The sequence below is a fragment of the Capsaspora owczarzaki genome (genome assembly GCF_000151315.2).
Source record: "Capsaspora owczarzaki ATCC 30864 unplaced genomic scaffold supercont2.11, whole genome shotgun sequence".
Taxonomy (NCBI): Eukaryota; class Filasterea; order Ministeriida; family Capsasporidae; genus Capsaspora; species Capsaspora owczarzaki.
In genome coordinates this window covers 145,498-164,811 of record NW_011887302.1, presented here as the reverse complement: position 1 = coordinate 164,811, position 19,314 = coordinate 145,498, and the positions used below count along the sequence as shown (strand labels likewise).

General features: G+C 54.1%; 6 protein-coding genes across 6 annotated transcripts; 4 read left to right on the top strand and 2 right to left on the bottom strand.

Annotated features, from left to right (window-relative positions):
- The first annotated feature begins 371 nt into the window (after nt 1-371).
- Nucleotides 372-8,316, top strand: CAOG_06260 (hypothetical protein). Its single transcript, XM_004344959.2, has 2 exons — nt 372-551; nt 1,444-8,316. The coding sequence occupies exon 2, from the start codon at nt 1,495-1,497 to the stop codon at nt 8,146-8,148; it is 6,654 nt and encodes a 2,217-aa protein (XP_004345009.2). The 5' UTR covers nt 372-551; nt 1,444-1,494; the 3' UTR covers nt 8,149-8,316.
- Nucleotides 8,245-9,992, bottom strand: CAOG_06259 (hypothetical protein). Its single transcript, XM_004344958.2, has 2 exons — nt 8,518-9,992; nt 8,245-8,439 (listed from the first exon to the last, which is right to left on the bottom strand). The coding sequence occupies exons 1-2, from the start codon at nt 9,874-9,876 to the stop codon at nt 8,398-8,400; spliced, it is 1,401 nt and encodes a 466-aa protein (XP_004345008.1). The 5' UTR covers nt 9,877-9,992; the 3' UTR covers nt 8,245-8,397.
- Nucleotides 9,993-10,443: 451 nt separating this feature from the next.
- On the top strand, nt 10,444-12,414 carry CAOG_06258 (UDP-glucose 4-epimerase). The gene is made up of 3 exons (XM_004344957.2): nt 10,444-10,569; nt 11,196-11,956; nt 12,074-12,414. Exons 1-3 carry the CDS (start codon nt 10,455-10,457, stop codon nt 12,233-12,235), a joined length of 1,038 nt encoding a protein of 345 aa, XP_004345007.1. The 5' UTR covers nt 10,444-10,454; the 3' UTR covers nt 12,236-12,414.
- A 173-nt stretch (nt 12,415-12,587) lies between these two features.
- On the bottom strand, nt 12,588-14,904 carry CAOG_06257 (transcription elongation factor A; the record flags this gene model as incomplete). Its single annotated transcript, XM_004344956.1, has 8 exons — nt 12,588-12,745; nt 12,833-12,979; nt 13,053-13,137; nt 13,437-13,655; nt 13,788-13,975; nt 14,055-14,421; nt 14,559-14,624; nt 14,833-14,904. 8 exons carry the CDS (start codon nt 14,902-14,904, stop codon nt 12,588-12,590), a joined length of 1,302 nt encoding a protein of 433 aa, XP_004345006.1.
- A 372-nt stretch (nt 14,905-15,276) lies between these two features.
- CAOG_06256 (glutathione S-transferase domain-containing protein) lies at nt 15,277-16,892 on the top strand. Its single transcript, XM_004344955.2, has 3 exons — nt 15,277-15,644; nt 15,993-16,279; nt 16,422-16,892. The coding sequence occupies exons 1-3, from the start codon at nt 15,303-15,305 to the stop codon at nt 16,729-16,731; spliced, it is 939 nt and encodes a 312-aa protein (XP_004345005.2). The 5' UTR covers nt 15,277-15,302; the 3' UTR covers nt 16,732-16,892.
- A 614-nt stretch (nt 16,893-17,506) lies between these two features.
- Nucleotides 17,507-19,305, top strand: CAOG_06255 (hypothetical protein). The gene is made up of 3 exons (XM_004344954.2): nt 17,507-17,531; nt 18,522-18,680; nt 18,823-19,305. The coding sequence occupies exons 1-3, from the start codon at nt 17,528-17,530 to the stop codon at nt 19,194-19,196; spliced, it is 537 nt and encodes a 178-aa protein (XP_004345004.2). The 5' UTR covers nt 17,507-17,527; the 3' UTR covers nt 19,197-19,305.
- The last annotated feature ends 9 nt before the right edge of the window (nt 19,306-19,314 follow it).

Below are 19,314 nucleotides of genomic sequence, written 5' to 3'. Positions count from 1 at the left end.
TATTTGTTGACAAGTTGCCAAACGAGAATCGATTTTGTGTTCCCCCCTCTCTCCCCCTCCGCCTCCTGCCTCAAACGAGCCCCTACCATCCCAAAAGCGAATTTCACACATTCGAAATAATCTTGACTACGCATGATAAAACGACTGGATTGGTGCGATTTTTCCCACATGTTGTGCCAAATGGTGGCCAACAACACGGCTTAGCGGCCAGATTTCGTACCGAAACCGAAAAAAAAAAAAAAAAAATCACAAAAATACAACAGAAAAAAAAAAAAAAAAAATTTCACAAAAATACAACAGAAAAAATAATAAATTGGCCACTTCCGACTTTGACAAGTTGTTTCGATTTGCCATCATCGGTTCAGTTCTACTTTTTTTTTTTTTTTTTTTTCTGTTGTTTCTTCGTGTTCATCTTCGTGTTCATCTTCGTCTTGTTCTTCATCTCATTGTCTATTTATTGGACTCTTGCGCAAGATCACTCGTGCATTGACGTGTAGTCCGCTCAACTCAGATTCATTCCCTGGGTCCCATCTTGTTGGCGAGTTTTAGAGGTGAGGAAGGACCAACTCGGGTACCATTTCGGCACACCGTTTTGCACAAAGACGTGGCTTGTTTCTTTGGTCTTGTGTGCAAAGGGGTCGATGCATCTGAGGGAGTGCAGCAAGCGAGAAGTTGAAGTCGTCGCGCGGGGAAGCACGCAGCGGGTCGAGAGAGCACCACAACAGCAACCGCCTGGCCTTCTTGACAATGTCAAAAACGCAGCGGTTTCAGCGATTTTTGTGCATGCCCGCGAGGACCGCGGCAACGAAAGCCGGCATCTTGCTAAGAATTGCTTTCGCTTCCAAAAGGCCCCGCCCTCTTTTGCCCGAGTCGATGCAATGGTCGCTTGTGAGTGTGTGCAGAGCGATGCATCATGCTGCATCGACGTCAAACCGTTTCCCATTCGCTTTTTGACGATGGACGCTACCCTTTTCGCGAGATACCCCATTCGGCGGTTTCTTGGAGGAGTTTGTGATCGATCATCAAGTTGGAAAGACACGTCTTTTTTTTTTTTTTTTTTCGCGTTCGCAGCAATTTTCTTTTGGGTGCGATTGCGGTGCTGTTGATCTCCCACCTTGAGATGATCCTGCATGGATTGCAAACCACTCCAGGTCTCGCTTCCGCCATGGAAGTCGAAGGGCGGAGGCGAAAGTCGAGAGGGCGATTACCGTGTTGGCGTTCTTGTTTTTTTTTTTTTTTTTTTTTTTTGTTTTTGTTGTTTTTTTTGTTTCAAGTTCCTCCCCACCTCATATCTTCTAGTCCTCCTTTGCTCGGCGCTCGGTTTTTGTTCGTTCTTTGTGTGGTTGGTGCTCCTTCCTCGGACAGCCACCGAAAGATCGCACCAAGCGACTCTTTGCATCCTCGCTCGACTTGAATATACTCACGCTGACACGGCATCAACAGGTTGTTTGTTTATCTCGCTCGCATTGCGCCCCTCCCTTTTCTTCCATCCCAATGCGCCCAGCGGCAGCTCGCTCGACCACAATGCGTTTGGTTGCATTTTGGTTGCTCGTCGCCGCCAGTCTGAGCGCGGTGGCCGAGGAGCTACCACAACCAGCGCCGCTCTTCAACCCTTCGCACCAACGCCAATTTGAGCAGCACGGCTGGCCGCAAAACCAGTTTGTCATGGCTCAGGCGAATGGCAAAACCATGGTCAACAACAAGGTTGTGCACGACTCGCTTCTCCCTCTGGATGCCCTTGCGCAGACAGCACGTCGGAATGCCGGTGGTGCTGGCATGCGGCGCGGTGCACTCAACGTGAGCACCATCAGCTACGATGTTGAGAAGCTTGGCAACCAAGTGTCCGTTTCGCTCGCTGCTCGCGTGCAGGCCACGGCGAACGCTCCCGGATTCGATGTGCTGGATGCAAACTTTCAGCTCGTGGATCTCGGCTTCCTTGCTGGAGTCAACATGGGCTCGTCCAAGCCAGGCTACGAGCCGGGCGACGGTGCTGCCAATCTGAATGATTTTCGCCGATTCATGCGGTACGCCTCCACTCTGGGTGCCAACGTCATTCGCGTCTACTCCATCATGCCGCCTGTCTTCTACCAAGCCTTGTACGAGCACAATCGGGCAGCGTTCGGCTTTCCATCCGCTGCCACCGCCTTCAGGCCCTTCCCGCTCAATGAATCGACCGTCATCACCCCACTGTATGTCATGCAGACAGTCTGGGGCTACGACCTGACGGACGAGATCTCGGCAGCTACCACGGGCTCTGGAACGAGCCAGTCCATCAACATGTTCCTCCCCGCCTCGACCAACATTGTGCGCAAGGCCATCACGGACGCCGTTCGGGCCGTCTATGGCGCAGGAGAGGCCCCCTACGGTCGCAAGATTTCGGGCGAGTTCACGTACAACATTTCTCCCTATCTCATTGGTTGGATTTTCGGAAGCACTTGGACACCCGCCGACATTGCCAAGACCAATGGCGCCAACGCCAACGTCCCGCGTTACAATGGCCAGTTCTTTTCGTGCACGACTGCAGCATCGCCCTTTGAGTGCTGGATTGCCTATATGGTTGACATTCTTGCTGCCGAAGACACCAAGCGCGGTTGGCAGCGCCCGATCGGCATCGCGAACGCTGTTGAGACCGATCCCATGACGCATGCACTCGACCCCGGCTATCCTTACTCGGAGAATGACTGGCAGTCGATCGAGGCTGCCAACATTGTCGTCTCGCCGCCCGACCCCACCCGCGTGGGCTTTTATGCAGGCATGTTTTACAGCTTTGACGTGCAGCCGGGTTTCCCCGATTTTCTTGCCGGGATTGCTCCAACCCCAGCCTCGGAAATTCCCTCCAACGCACCCGCCGGCGTAAACGTCAACAGCGATCCTTACGCAGCCTACATTGTCACCCTCCGCCAACGCTACCCGTCAGCGCCGCTGATTGTCTCGAGTCTCGACATTTCGACGGGCATCCTCACCGCTCGCATTGACGCCTCGCTCAACCGCAACTCTGGCGGCATCGATGAGCAGAGCGCTGGTACGGAGATTGCCAACCTGATCAAGCTCATTCAAGCCGCCGGGCTCAATGGTGTCGTCCTGTTTGAACTCGTTGATGAGTGGTTCAAGACGACTTGGAACTCTGAGGATGCCACATCCCATCCAGAGGCCTGGCTGAACATGCTCTCTGCCTCAAGTAACACTGGTCTCGTTGCCGCAAGCTCTCCGAGCTCAATCATCATTGATGGCAACCGCCAATCGACCAGCTCCGAGTGGTCCAATTGCACCAACATGCTGGGATCGTCAGGCACTGCTGTCGGATTCAAGTCCATGTGCGCCCAATTTGACGCCTCGCAACTCTTTTTGCTCGTCGAGAAGAGCAGCGACTTCCAGCCTGGTGACTCCCTCTGGATTGCCTTTGACACTGTTCCGGGCAAGGGCGCGGTCACGTCCCAGATCTTTTACGGTCCCGCGTCGGGCATGGTCTCCTACAACATTCCCGCCGACTATCTCGTCAACTTTGACGCTTCGGCAGCCAACTCGAATGAGTGGCAGCTGAACGTCTATGTGAACGACAACTTGGATGCCTACCAACGCGGTCCCTTGATTGCCGACGCTCCGTACTACGACCTGCCCGCCGCCAGCGCTGGTCAAGATGACTCGCGACTCGGCTACTTTTCGCTCATTCGCTCGCTCACGCGTAAGCGCACGTACCTGGCCGACCCGAGCGTGTCTGGCTCGTTTACGGCCGTCGACCACGTCGTGACGGACTTGGGCCGTCTCCAGCGCGGCATCAACTACTTGTACGCTCCCGCCGACGACGCCTTGGCCTCCAGCATGAATCGCTGGCATGCGGTTGGCAGCACCTTGGAAGTGTCCTTGCCGTGGTCGATGCTCGGCTTTATCGATCCGTCCAAGAGCGTCGTCTCCGTCCTGACGGGCAAGGGCACTGGCATGCAAGAACACGCCTTGGAAACGGAAGAGCCTGGCGAAATCTCGGTGCAGCTCGTTGTCAATCAGCAGAGCCTACCGCCGGCCAAGTACCGCTTCGGCACCTGGAACAAGCCGTGCTTTTGCGAGCGCTTCAAGCCAACAGCCGCGTTCGCTGCCCAGGCATTCTACAATGCACGAGGGTTGCTCGACGAGTCCAACCGCATCCAAACGACAATCCCGATGCACTGCGAGTGCCCTGTCGTCCCGGGCCCAGGGTGGATGCGACTTGTCTTTGTGTACCTGATGACCTACGGCTCGCTCTTCCTGTTGGCCATGCTGTTCATTGCCGGTGTCGTTCGTCCGCTTGTGTCGCGCTTGGTGCCGTGCCTTACGGGCCGCAAGTTCAAGCAGACCCACCCTGGCATTGGCTACATTCAATTCTTTGCGTTTGTCTTGTTTGCGGCACTCGCCGCGGCGTTCATCTTGTTTGGGATTGTCCGCGAGCAGGATCCCTACACGCTGGCGTACGACGTTGCTTCCGACGTGGATGCCGACGATGCAGGTCGCACGGAGTGGGAATTTGGCATCTACATGGTGCTGCTGAACTGGGACGCTGTGTTTTTGGCGCTGTTCTGCATCTTCATCCGATGGCCGCGCAAGCACATTATTCCCGTTCCGCCAATTTTGCCGCCTGCCGAGCTGTTTGCCCAGCAACAGCAACTGCTGCGCCACCAGCAGCATTCTCACCACCATGCCCTCCCGCACCCGGATTCGGCTGTCGGTTCGTCCGCCTCGTCCATCCACTCTGACGATGGCGATGCAGCGCAGCCGCAGGGCATCCAGTCGCGTGTCGGCTCTCCCCGCCTCCAGCATCGTCAATTCCAGCCAGTTGATGCGCCAGCAGAAGCCATTCGTCGCGCTGCAGAACTTGCTGTCGCCTCGCCGCATCGCAGGTCGCGTGGCGTCCAAGGCACGTCAGAAATGACTCAGCAGCAATCGCGTCTGGCCGTCCCTTCCCAGGTCGACCCTTCCTATAGCAGAAGCACCGACTTTACAAGCATGGAAGCAACTAGCGCCTCCGAATCTGCGCGAGCCTCCACCTCGTCCGAGACTCCGGCCCTCCCGCAGCACCTCATGCCTGCACCGCTCCTGGTCGTACCCGAAGGCAAGGATCTGCCTCCGTGCTGCAAGGAGGACGTGGTCAGTGCCGCGGTGGCACGAACCAAAAAGTACGACGGCATCCACCGCGGAGGACACGCATTCATCATTGCATGCCACAACAGCTCCACCAAGATCCACATGACCATTGAGAACATTCTCTTGCGCAGCGAACCTTGGCAGGTCTTTGTTGCAGACAACGGCTCGTCTCCCGAGCAAGTGACGAGCACGGCGGAGGCATGCAAGCAGCTGTCCCTCGACTACAACCGCAGCCATCCCGGATATGCCGGCCACCCCATCAACTTTGGCACGCTGCGCGAAGGGTCCAAGACGGTCGCCCAGTTTGCGTCCGTCTTCAACCTGCTCCGCTTTGACCGCCGCATCGACTATGTCACCATGATTGACGACGACACTGTTGTGCCGGCATCCTGGAGCGAAGAAGAGGTGATTGCCTACTTTGAGCGCAACGCGGCCGTCAAGTGTCTTGCCTATCCGCTGGAGGCACGCAACCAAACGCACACGCTTGCCCACCTGGAACACTTTGAGTATCTGCTCGCTGGCTACATGAAGATTGTCCAGGCCAAGCTCGGCACCACCCTGTTTGCATCTGGAGCCTTCAATACCTGGCGCGTCGAGTACATTGTCGACATTCTCTTCCGCCATGACACGATGCATCACGGCGACGACCTGCAACAGGGCTTGCTGCTGCACTCGTTGGCCGGCAAGTCGTGGATTCTCAACCCCGAGCGTGTCCATCCTGGCAAGTACAAGGTGGATTGTGCGGGATCCATTGTCGTGGCCACGGACGTTCCCGTCCACTGGTTCCACGCACGCGATCTGCTGCCATCTTGGCTGATGGACCATTGTGGGACCATGGCAAAGTGCAAGTGCGGCGAGCCGTCCCTCTTCCAACAGCGCGCAAAGGGCTGGGAGGTCTCGCGCCAGCGCTTCTTGTGGAAGTACGCCAAAATGTTGTTTGCCTGGCGTTCCATCAACAGCTGGCGCGGCGTGTGGGCACGCTGCCTCGCGATTTACGACTTGGCCCTCATCCTGAACGACTGGGCTGTGATTGCCTACACCCTGGCCGTGTTCCTCTACTATCAAACGCCAATCTACCTCCTGCGAGGCCTTGTGCTGAGCTGGGCCATTCAACTGTTGATTCACGTCTTCTTCAACCTGGCTGTGCTCTGGCCTGCCCGCAAGGCCGTTCCCGTCGAGGTGATGGTCTTGTTCCCCGTGCTCTACAAGCTGCCGATGCTCGTCTTTATCCGCCTCTTTGGCATGTTTTACAACCTGTTCTACTATGTGCCGTTTGTGCGCAACAAGACCAAGGTGCGCAGCCGCTTCCACAACCGCGACAGCTTCAAGTCGATGGTGAATGGCGCGTACCGTCACGAGTCCGAGGAGGATCCCGACGGATCGCCGAGGCAATGGTGGATTAGTGATGAAGCGCATCTCTCGGAGGAGGAATCCCGACGCAGGATGCAAAGCTTGCAGCGCGAGTCGGCGGTCGCCGCTGCCGACGAGGTCAGGTCTGGCCGCGCGCCGTCCATTTTCCACGAGGACCACGCAGATTGGCAGGGCCAGACGATGCGCAATGCCGCATCAGCGCTCACGGAAGGACACTTCCCTGGTGCTCGTCCGTCAAACTCTGTGCTCGAGGCGACACGAGGAGCCTCCATCACCCCTGCTGGCCGGTTTGTCAGCAGTGGCGCCATTGTTGGAAGTCCCCTGGGTGCGGATGGCTCTCATGGATCGCCGCTGTCCGCCGAGTTTGCAGCGGCTCTGTATGCTCTGGAAAATATCAACTCTTCCAGCGAGGACACAGATCTTGCCATCTTGGAGCGAGTGCTGGCCCGCGAAGACAACTCGGTTGCTCTTGCCGGCAGTGCAGCTGTCGGGGGTGCTGCTCTCAACGAAGCACACGCGCATCACACCAGGACAGCAGCGGCTGCTGGTGGCAGTCATTCTGGCAATGTCGGCGCTGGCGACAGACCACCCGCCAACGCCGAGTATGAGAACATTGCTACCGACGATCTGCGCCGCCACGTCCGCAACATGCCTGCTCGCCCGACGAATCTCGATCAGGAGCTCAAATCGGCAGTCAAGCTGCTCGAGAACTCGCAAGTGCTCACGTCCGAGTTGCCTGCCAACGCCTTCCTGCGCGCCTACTCTACCAAGCGCAGGCAACAAGTCGCTCACGGAGGTCTGGCTGGCGTGCGTGCACGCGTGGAGCCGGCAGAGTCTCCGAGCACTTCACAGACTTCGTTCAGTCCCTCAGGCTCGGTCGCCTCTGTGGGTCGCAGCGGCGAACCTTCGGCTGCTGCAGTAGTCGCGACTACCAGCACAAATGCGCTTCCGTCCGTCTCCTCTCGCGACATGTCGCTCGCCTCCAGTCAGTCCCAGAGCAGCGGCTCCGTGTCAGTGTTGGTTGGTGGCACGTCGACTTCGACGATGGCTGCCCCGCGTCGCCATTTGCGCACGTTGCTTTCCTCCATCTCGACGATGAAGAGTTCGGCGACCGCGTTGCCACATGTGAGCAGCAACTTGGCCGAAACGCAGTCCCCGCCCGACTTGTCCACCCTCAAGGAGCGGCTGGCGGCCAACCACCAGGAGAAGCAGATGAATGCGGCCGAGGTCATCATCCGGGACCAAGAGCGGCAGATGGAGCGCGCGTGTGCCGACAGGCTGGCACGCGCCTCGACGCCCGAAGAGCGCGCCGAAGCCGAACGACACAACCAACAACTCCGGGAGCAGTTCCGCGAGGATTCTTCCGTCACGGTGCGCCTGCTGCAGCGCTCGAACAACAAGGCGCTTCAGCAGCTCCATCCCAAGGATATCATGTCTGCCGTGTCGCGTTACAACGAAGGCAAGCGTCGCTCCTCTGTCCGCCCACAAGAGGCCTCCGCTGCACGCGCAGCCGCAGCAACCGCAGCAACCGCTTCCGAGTACGTGAACGTTCAACCTCCAGCCTTGCCACCAGCCTTGCCACCGCGCATCCCTCCGCCAGTCCCGCCACGCGGCATTCCCATGACACTTCATGGCATTGACGACGACGATGATAGTTCGATTTAAGGGCGATTGTGAACAATTTTGATTGTTTGTTCTGCTCTCCCCTGTTTTTGTTTTGTTTCATTACGATTTTTTGGTGTTTTTTGTATGTATTCGCTTTCTGTATGACGATGTGTGTTTGTGATTTGGTTTGGTTGTACAAGAGAGTGCGATTATAATCTTGAAGTTTGAGCCGGATGGACTGCTGTATTGCGTGTGATTGGCACGACAGGATTCGACCAACAATGTAACATTGGCGCGAGAGGCACCCATTTAAGCAATGCGGGAGGTATCTGGTGCATCAAACGTCGTGTTCTGTCCGAGAATAAGCACAAATGAGCTCCACGACCTCTATCCTTGCATGCAGCATTCCAAGCATGCAACAAGACTTACAAGCTGGTCTTCAGTATTCCCATCAAAGGCGGCGTAAATGACGGCAGAAAATTGGTCCAGCAATGGGAGCGTTGCGAGACGCGAGAGAAGCTTGTTCTGAGGCACCTGGAAGATGGAATGCACTTGCGCATTCACGAAAGGAATAATTTTGGCCAGCGGGATGGAAGCAATCTCCGCGTCTGCGCTGAAGGAATCGCTGAGAGATGCTGGTGCCGATGAGCCTGATGCTCGGCTGGGAGACGAGCTTGATGCTGCACCATTACTTGTGCTGCCACTGCCGTCATTGTTGTTGTTGTTGTTGATGTTGTTGATGGTAGTGGAGGATGGAGAGGAACCAGCAAAGACTGGCAACAAGCCATCGCTCAGCACTTCAAATCCAGCATCCAAGGCCGCAGTGAGCACAACGGCGAACGGCTCCGTGTCGAGGACGCGACGGGTTTCGTTGACAAGCACACTCAGTGGACGCATGTCGTCGGGTGCGATTCGGGCGCCACCAGCAGCAGCAGCGGCAGCCGAAGGAGCGTTGGTCTGGACGAACGCATCGCGCATGAACGTGTCCTGCTTGTCCAGCGATGGCAGCAAGTATCGCGTGATATCACCGTCCTGGATGATGTTTTGGTCGAGCGTAATCCGCAAGTGATCGACGACGCCGCAAAGCCCTGCATGGGTGAGTTGCTTTTTCAGCGGGATCTCGCCGATCTGCGCCTGGACGCATCGTTCGACATCAGCAATCAGCAGCTCGAGCCCGTCGGACAGCAGAAAGTGGACGAGGCACAGGTAGAGTCGCTGGACGTACGGCGAGACGTGCATGGCCGATGCACCAGCTGCGCGTGCGCCATTATTCGCTTGGTTGGTCGGATCTGCACCCGTACCACCAGCATTGGCATTGCCATTGCCACTGCCATTCGCTCGGTTTTGCTTGTCGACGCTGTCGAGGTACATGTATCGGCCCATGACGTTGAGCTGGACGCGCAGCAGTGCAACGAGGCAGCAGACGGCGTAGATGGCAGCGACTGCCCGTGTGAACGAGACGACCTTCAAGCGCTCCCATAGCGCGAGCTTGTCGGGGCTGCCCCGCCGCAGCTGGGCAGTGAGCTCGTCCGTGTCGAGGGCCAGCAGGAGTCGCTCGCGGAGGGTCGTGATGAGGGACAGCGCGGTCGTCGTGCACGTCTTCTGGTTGCTCTCAAAGTGCTGCTTCATGCGTGCGTGCGCCAGTCGCTCAGCCAGCTCCTTGTCGCGCTCGTCGGCCAGGCGCGAGAGCAGGTGCCTGCCAGCAAAGTAGACCCCGCCGAGCACCCCCGCAGTGATGAGCAGCTTGCGGCGGTGTCTCCGGAAGAACGCGGCCGTCGCAGCGAACATTCTTTGTTGCGAGTGTGTGTGTAAGTGTGAGAGTGAGAGAGTGAGAGAGTGAGTAGGGAGGGAGATTGAAGATCGGATTGAAATGAAAATCCGACGGCTCAGAACTCTGAACAAGATAAAAATGGGAGTGCCGTTCAAAAAAAGTCTGAGATTGGTCAAGTAAATGAAGTCAATGTGAGATTTGGCAAATAAATAAAAAAAGAAACAAGGATCCATCAGAGAGTGAACAACGAAGGATTGAAGGATTGAAGGATTGAAAGAGAGCTGAAACGGAAGCATTGAATTCGGCGTCAAAAGTGACTTTTTTTGTTTTTCTAACATTCAATTGTCTACAACAAACGGCAACCGACAAAACAGCACGATGAAGAAGGGGCAATCATGCATTGAAGAGGGGAAGGCGAGTCAGGATTGACTGGTTCCATGGCAGATCGAGCCTTTTTCCCCCTCCTTTCGCTCTTTTACCAAGTCAACCGATGCTCCCGTGATCCATCCTTCTTGTCATGCATCGGTTTCATCTATTTACTAGTATGGATGGATGGATTAGGTGTTCGAGCTCACTCTACGTTTGTCTTCCAAGGATGAGGATTTTGGTGACTGGCGGCGCTGGGTTTATTGGCAGCCACACTGTGGTTGAGCTTCTGACTCAAAACCACGAAGTTGTCATTGTGGACAACCTGATCAACTCGAGCGCCGGTGAGTTTTGTTGTAAACCGAAGAAAGCGATGTGGGATGGTGGTAGCAGTGAGTGAAATGACGAAGCGAGACGAGAGAGAGAGAGAGAGAGCGACAAAGGCGCAGGACCACTCCCGAGTCAGAGTGCGTTCGTGGCAGTGATAGTGAGTGATAGTGAGTGATAGTGAGTGATAGTGAGCGAGAGTGAGAGTGAGTGAGAGTGAGTGAGAGTGAGTGACGCCATATGGAATTGGTCGAACCCATTGCATTTGGCGGCAAAATCACAAACTAAATGGAAGAGGGGGCAGGGGCAACAGATGAGTCATTGTTGTGATTTAGTATGAGGACGATGTTTATTGAAGAATAGCGATGACGTGGCAACCAGGAGAGAGCGAGTGAAAGCGAGAGACAGAGCGAGGTTGAGGACGTGGCAATGGAAAAGCCATACATCGATCAAATCAATCATTCAGTCAATCATTCATTCAATCATCATTCAGTCAATAAGTCAAATCATTCAGTGTATTCAGAACATCGAGAGTGGATCACTTGGACAAGAGCGAGAACGAACGGCTGGTCACCCAACTCAAATCTCACCCTAACCCTAACCCTAACCACCACCACCTCTGATATACTACACCTTCGAACAGAATCGGTCAAGCGCGTCGAGGCAATCACGGGAAAGCACGCCCCGTTCCACAAGGTCGACCTGCTCGACCGCGAGGCACTGACTGCCGTGTTTCGGGCTGAAACCACTGCCAAGTCGGCCACGTTCGACGCCGTCATCCACTTTGCTGGACTGAAGGCTGTCGGAGAGTCTTCGCAGCTCCCGCTCAAGTACTACCACAACAACATCACTGGAACGCTCGTCCTGCTCGAGGTCATGGAGCAGTTTGGCGTCAAAAACCTCATCTTCTCGTCCTCGGCCACCGTCTACGGTGCCCCAGACTACCTGCCACTCAACGAGAAGCACCCGCTCAGGACGACCAATCCATACGGTGCCACCAAGCTGTTCATTGAGCAAATCCTCCGCGACGTCCAGGCTGCCAACAAGTCAATGAACATTGTCCTGCTGCGCTACTTCAACCCTGTCGGTGCCCACAAGTCCGGCACGATCGGCGAAGACCCTTCAGGCATTCCCAACAACCTGATGCCGTACATTGCTCAGGTTGCCATCGGCCGCCGTCCCTTCCTCAACGTCTACGGCAAGGATTACGACACCCCCGACGGCACGGGCGTGCGCGACTACATTCATGTGGTTGATCTCGCGCTGGGCCACGTCGCGGCGCTCGCCCGCATCCAAGACAACTGCGGCTGTGTCGTCTACAACCTCGGCACCGGCAAGGGCTACTCTGTGCTCGAGATGGCCAAGGCGTTTGAGAAGGCCTCTGGCAAGCCCGTTCCTGTTGAGGTAAGAACAAAAGCTAACACAAAGAACGAAGAAACAAAGAGTCGAGGGCGCTCTCTAGAGGGCTTGGCTACTGCCGATGCTCATTGCCTCTCCTTGGCTTATTCCAAATCCTTGTAGTTTGCACCACGCCGTGCTGGCGACGTGGCTACTGTCTACGCCGATCCTGCGCTGGCAGCAGCCGAACTCAAATGGACTGCCACGCGAAATCTCGAGGAAATGTGCGAGGATTTGTGGCGCTGGCAAAGCCAAAACCCCACCGGCTTTAACAAGGCTACCTAGCGCAAAACAAGAAAACTGGTGGAAAACTGGCACTCGACGGTGTGGGTCAAATGGTTGGCCATTCAACCCAAGCCGACTGCATGTGCATGTGCACCAGGATGTAAAAGCAGGTGAATAACAGTGCAGTGTTAAATGTGTGGGCAGATTTTTCGTACAGTCAAGGTCGAGCAAGCGAGCCAAGCTTAAAGCCGGCCGAACAAACAAACACGTGCACACACACACACACACACACAGCATCTTGTCTCCATTTGGCTCAGGAGGAGAACCCCAGCTCCTCCAACATGGCTTGCAACGCCTTCGTGCGAGAGTTGTCGTCAACGAGTGTGACTCGCGACTAAGTTCGATAGAGCGTTTAAGCTGGAGACAGTTTCGGGACAACGAGTATGCGCTGTTCTGTTCTGTTCGTGTAGTCGGCAGGGTCGTGGTGTTTTGCAGCGATGGGCGTAGGATCGCAGTACATGATCGTAGGCATGTCGGGGAGAGTGGCAGGAAACACGTGTGAACCTTCGACTGCATCAAAACGCAAAACAAACAAAGTCAGCCAGCGCAGCACGGCGCAACCATCCTCTACCAGTCGACATTGGGCAGCTCACTCACCTGCCCGAAGGTACTTTTCTTCAGCCCTGATTCTGGCCGCCGTGATCAGCAGAGTGTGGAGTTTGTATTCGAATTCGCTGGAAAGGTGCTCGACGAGGGCAGTACCCCAGATTTTCTGCATCATCTTCGCGGCGGCGATGGAAAAGCCTGCGTTGGAGATTTGGTTTGTCGGACGTCCTCACTCGGCGAATCTCCCGCCGCGATCAGTGCCGCCGTGCACGCCGCTGCGTCAGCCTTGAGTTTCTCGATCCGAGCGTCGAGGTCGCGGGATTCGAGCCTCCAGCTCGGCAGTCACTGTCGTCATCCTGCCAAGAAACAGCCAAGAAATGCCGCCAAAAAAAGAAACAGAAAACGAATGCAGAATAAAACAAAAAACGTGGTGGGCGTCTCTTGTACTTTTATTTTTTTGGGTTTGTGTTGTTGCTGCCGTTTTCAATGATCATCTTTGGGCTTTCAAGATGGTTGAAGCTTAACCCCTTTCCGGGAAAATTGCTCAGCAGAACTATCAAATAGAAAACGCAAAAGAAAAAATGACAACAAAAGAAAACAAGCAAACAAGGTCAGTGCTGCAAACCACAGCCAAAACAACGCAAGCGTTCAGTACCTTCCAGTTGTGACCGCAGACGTTGCAGGTCACGAAAGTTGTCATGGGTTCATCGGAGCTGCGGGTTTGCAACTGGAAATAGGAGGCATCGCGTTTGCCACACTTGCCACATCGGAGCTGATCCGTCTTGGACATCTTTGGTGCAGGCATCTGCGCGTCGTTCATGGCCTCTGTCGTTAACTTTTTGCGTTCTGCGTTCAGCTCCTTGGTTGCCATCTCCTGCCAACCAGACCAACAATGCAAATTTGAGAAAGAGTGTGTCGGCCAACAAAACAAAAAAAAAAACCGCCTCCTTCCCCGCCCCGGCGCATCAATATCCACCGTCTCTGCTGAACAATTAGCTGTCCATACCTCGGAAGTCATGACAGCAACCTTCTCTGGTGGGATCGAACCGTTGAGGACGGCCTTTCGAAAGTCTTCGTTCTGTTTCAAGTTGAACATTTTGCTTCGCACGGCAGTCTTGTACTTTGGCGACACTTCGCTATTGTGCAGCTTGTATATGCTGGCTTCGATGCTCTGCGCCAATGACACAAAGTACTCTGCAAGGAGGCAAAAGTGAGGCAACCCCAGGCAAACGAAAAACACAATGCAAAATACAGAAAGGCTGCTGCCTCAAACCTGAGATTTGCGTCTCGTCCGTCACGGTGGGATCAAGCGCCTTTGCCAGTGCTTTAATGCAGCTGTCTCGATGAGCGTCACCGGTGTGCACGAGCGTTGAGATGGCGTTCGAGTTGACGGACGATCGACGGGCTGGCTCGGCAGGCGCACTACCTGAGCTCTCCGCCCGCGACACGGTCGGCGTCGGTGCGTTCTGAGTCTGGCTTGCAAAGCCAGCAGGAACAGGAGTAGGAGTGGCAGGAGCAGCAGCGCCCTCGGCATTGCACGCCGTCTTCCACAACGCGACAACGCGCTTGGCTTCCGCTTGCACGGCTGCGTTCGTCGCGCGCTTACCAAAGTTGTTGACAATCTTGCCGATGCCCGTGTCCTACAATTTCGTACAATGACAATGGCGAGCGCGGGTGTTAGGGTTTTGGGTTGAAAACGATTGCCCCCGGCTTCAATGCATCATAGTGTGGGATCAATGAATCAATGATACTCCACAATGGAAACGAAAAGTCGTACGGAGAGCAAGGTGACGCTGATGGGTTGCTTGGCGAGCTCGCTGAGCACAACGAGAGACCGATCCGCCTGAAAAGTGACAAAACACGCAGAACAGAACAGGAGGGTTAGCAAAAGAAAGGAAGGACAACCGACGTTAGTGAGGTCGATCCTACGAACTTGTGATTTTATCCAATAAAAGTTGATACTGATCGTGTTGTCCCCCCCCCCCCTTTCTTCTTTGGTTGGTTGCTCAGACAGCAAGCACTCTCGCCTTTCAAAATATATAATGCCTCACATTATCCGAAGCCAATGCCTCCAGTTGTCGCCCGTATTCTGCGAGGGCTGTGCGTGTATCCGCTTCACTCATTTGTGTGATTTCGTTAACAACAAAATGGACTGATCGCGCAGGTTCTCAGACAAGAAAGCAATTCGGCTGCTTGCTATTGTATTCGGGACAACAACAGTACAACGCTTTACGAAGAGGCATCATCTGTGTTTTCCCCAAACCAACTTCCGGTTCTCGCTAGATCTACACGACAGCACGATTCCCGACGAATCAAATTGGCCAATACCAGAACATTTTACACTGACTTGGCGTAGTTGTCTTCTCAACTTTGACGTTCAATCTAACGATGCAACGATGCAACGAAAGGCTGTGCTGATCTTCACAGATACGGAGATTTTCACTTCGAGTTTAGTTCGTTTGCCGGTAATCTCGAAACGCACTCTCTCTTTTTGTATTCTTATTATTTTATTGCAAACACAATGCTTCTCGCTTGTCGTGCTGGTGGTCGAGTCATTCCCGCAGCAGCGGCCACTGCGACTGGGACGCTGCTCACTGTGACGAGGATCGGCCGTGCAAACCTGGCCTCCGCCGCGGCCGTGACGACGAGGTCTGCCTCGCATTGTTCCGCACCACCGCAACACGGCGTATTATTCCGTCAGCTTCATAAGCAACCGACCCATCCAAATCCGCCGCCAGTCCGAGCTCAGTCTCTTTCCACGACTACTGCAGTTCCACAGTCAAGCAAATCAACACGAACAACCAGCACCATGATGTCCAAGCCAATCCAGCTCTACTCGCTCGCCACCCCCAACGGCCAGAAGGTAAACCCCACCCGTGACAAGCTCGTCATTCTACTCCCCCACACTCTGCAGTGGGACGAGTGGCATGAGAGCGCAGAGCGCGAGAACGCAACAACAACGAGCACGGAGATTTTTTCAAATCTTAAACCTCCGACAACGTTTTGCACAGTTTCCCCCAACCGCGTCGCGTTCAATGCCGTGTGCACACATCTATGTGCTTGCGTGTGTGTGTGTGTGTGAGGGAGTTGTTGGTCTGGCAGGTCGGACTCTCCCCCTGACCCTGACCTCAGTGGGACTGAGTGAATTCGCGTTCAAAACGGAACATTTGAAAAACGCTCACGTCGCTCTCTGCTCTGTGTCATCTGCTAGGTCGCCATTGCGCTCGAGGAACTCGGTCTGCCGTACGAGGCACACACGATCAACATTATGAGCGGCGATCAGTTCACGCCCGAGTTCAAGCGCGTCAACCCAAACTCAAAGATCCCGGCCATCGTCGACACTGTGGACGGCCAGGAAACGCCCGTCTTCGAGTCGGGTGCCATTCTGCTGCACCTCGCCGAGAAGACTGGCAAGCTCTTGCCCAAGGATGCTCGTCAGCGCCTCGAGGTCATCCAGTGGCTCTTCTTCCAGATGGCCGGCGTCGGTCCCATGTTTGGGTAAGCCAAGTTCGAGTTGCCCGTCTCAGAGTGTTGTTGGTTGTCGCCTCCTTCAAACTTACACAAAGGAGAGACACGATCGACGACCACTCACATCAATCATCATATGCATGCGCTTTTTGATTCTCACAACACCCCTCAGCCAATTCGGCCACTTTTACAAGTACGCGCCGGAAAAGATCGAGTACGCCATCAACCGCTACACGACGGAGGCTCGCCGTCTGCTGGGCGTCCTTGAGAAGCAGCTCGAAGGCCATGACTACCTTGTCGGCAACGAGCTGACGATCGCTGACATTGCCACCGCCCCGTGGGTGCGCTGCCTCGACACTGGCTATGCCGGTCGCGAGCACTTGAAGCTGGACGAGTTCAAGAACGTGAATGCCTGGGTTGCCCGTCTGTTTGCCCGCCCAGCCTTCCAGAAGGGTCTGACTGTGACTCCTTTCTCCAAGTAAAAAATGTTATGATCAGAGCTTGTTCCACGAAGATGCGAGTAATAATAGGGAAACAAGCGACTTCACTTGTGCATATCGACATCAATCCATAACACTGTTGCAAACAAAAAAAAAAAAAAAAGACAAATGGAAGAAATTGAATAAAGTGATTTTCGAATCGTCATGCGGACGGATGTGATCGTCGGGAGAGCAAAACAGCCGAATTGCAGGTCTCTATGTTCAGGGAGAGCAAAACAGCCGAATTGCAGGTCTCTATGTTCAGACCCGATCAAAACAAGCGAATGAGTGTCGCTTTTACAAGTGCTGCTGCTGCTGCTGCTGCTTGTAGTGCAAGCTGTACACAGTCGTCAGGGGAGCAAACAGCCGCTCTGAAAGCAAGAAATTTAAAAAGTAAATTGAAAATTAAACAAAAACAAATCCAATGAGGAGCAAACCTTGTGCCACACTGCGAAATCGGCGATTTTCGGTTGCACGGGACTCCGAGTTCGCTGAGGGGGTGCTCATCCACACCCCCAACCCTGTCGATGCGCTTGGAACGGTGGAGTGCTCCAGAGTGCCAAGTGTTCTGCTCTTGTTCTGCGCCTGTTCTCTGCTCTGTCTCTCTGCGCCTGTCTCTGTGGCTAGGTCTGTCTTGGCAGAAAGCGAACGGACTGTTGTTTTTCAAATCACGATGGAAATTAAAACGAACAGTCCACAACAAACAAAAACCAAGAAAAAGCCCAAACAAGAAATCGAACGATATCGAAAAAAAAAATCACTCTTTTTTGTTTTTTGAAAGAAATCATTTTCTCCGCAAATGTGTAAGTTATTACGAACGCAGATGCAATGACGTGGCATTGTCGATTGCCAAAGCAAACACCGAGACGGGGGGAGGGGTGACGCGAGCGGGGAGCGAGGTCGGGAATGCGGAATATGTGTGGGGTACTGGAATGGGAACAAAACAGCACAAAAATGCAACAGTTTGTTTCTGGCAGTTCAAGCAGCAAACGGGCGTCCATCCGCCATCAGATCTGCTGATGCGGAGGGGGTTGTGTGTCAAATGGACTTTGAATCCGGACTGCAAAGCGCCGTGCCGTGCAGTGACGTTGTGGGTTGGGGTACTTGAACGAGAGCTACGCCTCCTTTTTTTTTTTTCTTTTTTTTTTCGCATTGATTTGCATCGTTTTCGCATCCGATTTTCCCAAACCACGTCAGCAGCTGCGCTTTTGAGCGCGAATCCCGTCCCTCGGCTGGGTGATGAGCCGGTTTGTGTGCTTCTTTGATGCGGATGCGTTGAGGGTGGTTGGGGTGGAATGTTCGAGCAGGGGGAGGGAGGGAAAGTGACGACACACCGTGTGTTTTTGTGGCACACAAAACATCATGACTCAGTGTGATGGGTGTGCTTCATCACAACGCACTGCGCTTGCGTGAGTGATGACTCGTGATCGTGACTCTGGTTTGTTTTATTGTGCTTCAGAGAGTCGAGCGATCGATCGCAAAGTTAGAGCAAAGTTAGAGCGAACGCCAGAAGAAGAAAAAGGATGGGATTTTGAAAAAAAAATTCTTGTTTTTGTTTTGAATTTTTTTTTCTTGTTTTTGTTTTGGTTTTTTTTTTTTTTTTTTTTTTTTTTGTTTTTGTTGAGTTTTCTTGTTGTGGACTCGTTTTTTGAATTCGCATCCCAACAATATTTATTTTGAACAAAAGCCAAGAAAATGTTTCTCGTTGCACTTTTTCATCGTTTCGATTCCTGTTTGAATTTTCACTCACTTTGCACATTGATTCACTTTTGTTTGTTTGTTTTCATTCGCAGCTTTCCTGCTGCCAATTGGAGCCGCTGTCGGCACTATTTTCTTGGGTGCCGCGCAAGGCGTCCCGGTCTCCCAAATCCCCGGCGCATCGATTGACTTTTACTTTAACCGCGTTGCGGCTGTTGTGGGCAGCGATTCAATGACCCTCAGCTACTGGGATTGTAAGCTGGCGCTTCTGATGAAGTCTTAAGCATGAGGCGTTGTTTGTCGGTTTTTGTGGTCTCACCAAGCTATTGTTGTGATGTTGTTGATGTTGTTGTGAATGTTTGTGTACTTGTGTGTGCGCTGCTACTTACTGAACAGCCTTGGAGCTTCCCGGAGTCCCATTCACCTTCGATTCGATGATCCGTGGTGGTCTTGTGCTGACGGCGGCCGCACTCGTGAGCAGCATTACCGTCTTCTTCCTGGGACTCGTCGGGATGAAGACAAACCAAAAGCTTCCCTACTTGCTCGCGACCGTGTGTGCCTTCCTGGTCATTCTGTTCGGCTCTATCGGTCTCGGTATTCACCGCAAGTATGTCGAAGACCTGCTGGAGAATGCTGGATCTCCCGAGAGTCCCGACAACGGCCCTGGCTTTGCCCTTCAAATCGTGGGCATCTTGATCCACATCCCGATTGTGGCGATCGCCCTCATGCTCGCATCTAAGGCGAGTGGCGACTCCCCGAGCAAGGCGTAATCGAGGCCGGCGCTGCTTCTTATCAAAGAGTGTGTGTGTGTGTGTTGGTGGAGCAATGGATTGTCCGTCACTGTTTGACTGATCAAACGAATACAATCGACATTTATCCATCCATGTA